Below are 1,489 nucleotides of genomic sequence, written 5' to 3'. Positions count from 1 at the left end.
TTGATGAACCAGATAATGACGATTGTCCAAAATTATGTCACCATACAACAATTGCAATTGAGAATATCTGAACAGTATTTTTACCTTTCTTCCATCATGTGTTTCTGTCTTTATTGCATTTTTAAAGTGATTTATTTCCATCAATGTTTGAGAAATGTAGTTACTTACTAATATTTTACTGATATAAATTGTTCTGTCTTAGTGAAGGTCATTCAGTCATATAGGTTTGTTTTACATTATCTTTCTAGAATTGATGTGATTCTCATAGTTTCAAGACCTTATTCTTTTTCTTAAGCGTTTGCTATATTCAGGCAGATTGCCTAAGAGATAAGGTATAAAAATGTTGTTCTCTTGGAGGCAGTTAATTTAAATGAATTTAAGAGAAAGTTTGATAACTATATAAATGATAAGGGTTGGATTTAAGTTTTTTCCCTAATTCATTTATTTAATAGTTTTCGTTTAGTTTAGAAGATGGACCAATAGGTCCCTTGTTGTCCCTAAACATTGTTATGTTAAAATGGGATTCACTATTAAAATGAGCACCAAAAATTATCATTATTGTTTGGATAAAATGTGTTTTTAACTGTTACAGATTGAAAGAAGTGAAGGAACTTAACAAGGCTGTTAGTCACTTGACAAAAAAACAGGAACTTTTGGATCATGGTTTTATACCTTATTCAGTCATGCCAGGCATAATCTCTCTACTGAAAAAAGGGCTAGGAAAAAGAATTCATACCTTGGATGTACAGTGTTTGTTGACGGAAATGGTAAAGGCTTATTACCATTCTTGAAAACGAAAATTTTTTTTAAATTTTGTCAAGTCAATTTCAAAGCTTTAAGATAGTAATGAGGATTATTAGTTTGTTTTTATAATTAACTAACTATCATAACTAACTAAACCTAATATGGTTCTTCGATAACAGTTAATAATCAAAACTGACTATTAAATTAATTCTTTCCAGAACAATAAAACACTTTAAAATAATACAAATTATTAATTCAGGGTGTTAGGAAAACACATAGTTTCAAAAAAAATCTATTAAAGACAAAAATACAACCCCCCCCCCCCAAAAAAAAAAGGTCCATATTTAAAAGCACTTGGGTGATAATGTTTTGTATAAATGTTTGTGTTACTACTTTATAAAAAAAAATTGTGTTGTTTTTTTGTAGTGGACGTCTGCCGAAGATCCTCCAAATCCAAATTACGATGGAGAGATACTCATAGGTATTCTTATGAATCAGGACTATGCTACAAATATTTTGGATAAAGGACCTCCTGCTGATTCTCCAGAGGTGAAACTTCCACAAAAAAATATATATTTGATTATAACTATGTTTTGGGGTACACTTTTTCTGCCCAAGGTGCTTTGTATAATCGTAAGACTTGTTTATTTTAAAAATGGAGGCAGAGAGTCCATCTTACTTAGAAGTGTGAAAGGTGGATATTTCTGTACATATGTGACCTTTTAAAAAATATCTAGAGCAAAAG

General features: G+C 30.0%; 1 protein-coding gene across 1 annotated transcript; it reads left to right on the top strand.

Moving 5' to 3' along the window:
• Nucleotides 1-584: 584 nt before the first annotated feature.
• LOC111084367 (nucleolar protein 6-like) lies at nucleotides 585-1,377 on the top strand (the record flags this gene model as incomplete). The annotated part of the gene is made up of 2 exons (XM_022381103.1): nucleotides 585-767; nucleotides 1,171-1,377. Coding segments are annotated over exons 1-2 (291 nt in total), but the record flags the coding sequence as incomplete, so codon positions are not given.
• Between the last annotated feature and the right edge of the window lie 112 nt (nucleotides 1,378-1,489).

The sequence above is a fragment of the Limulus polyphemus genome, unplaced genomic scaffold (assembly GCF_000517525.1).
Source record: "Limulus polyphemus unplaced genomic scaffold, Limulus_polyphemus-2.1.2 Scaffold19226, whole genome shotgun sequence".
Taxonomy (NCBI): domain Eukaryota; kingdom Metazoa; phylum Arthropoda; class Merostomata; order Xiphosura; family Limulidae; genus Limulus; species Limulus polyphemus.
The sequence above is the reverse complement of the archived record's forward strand: the minus strand, read 5'-3'. Positions and strand labels throughout refer to the sequence as shown.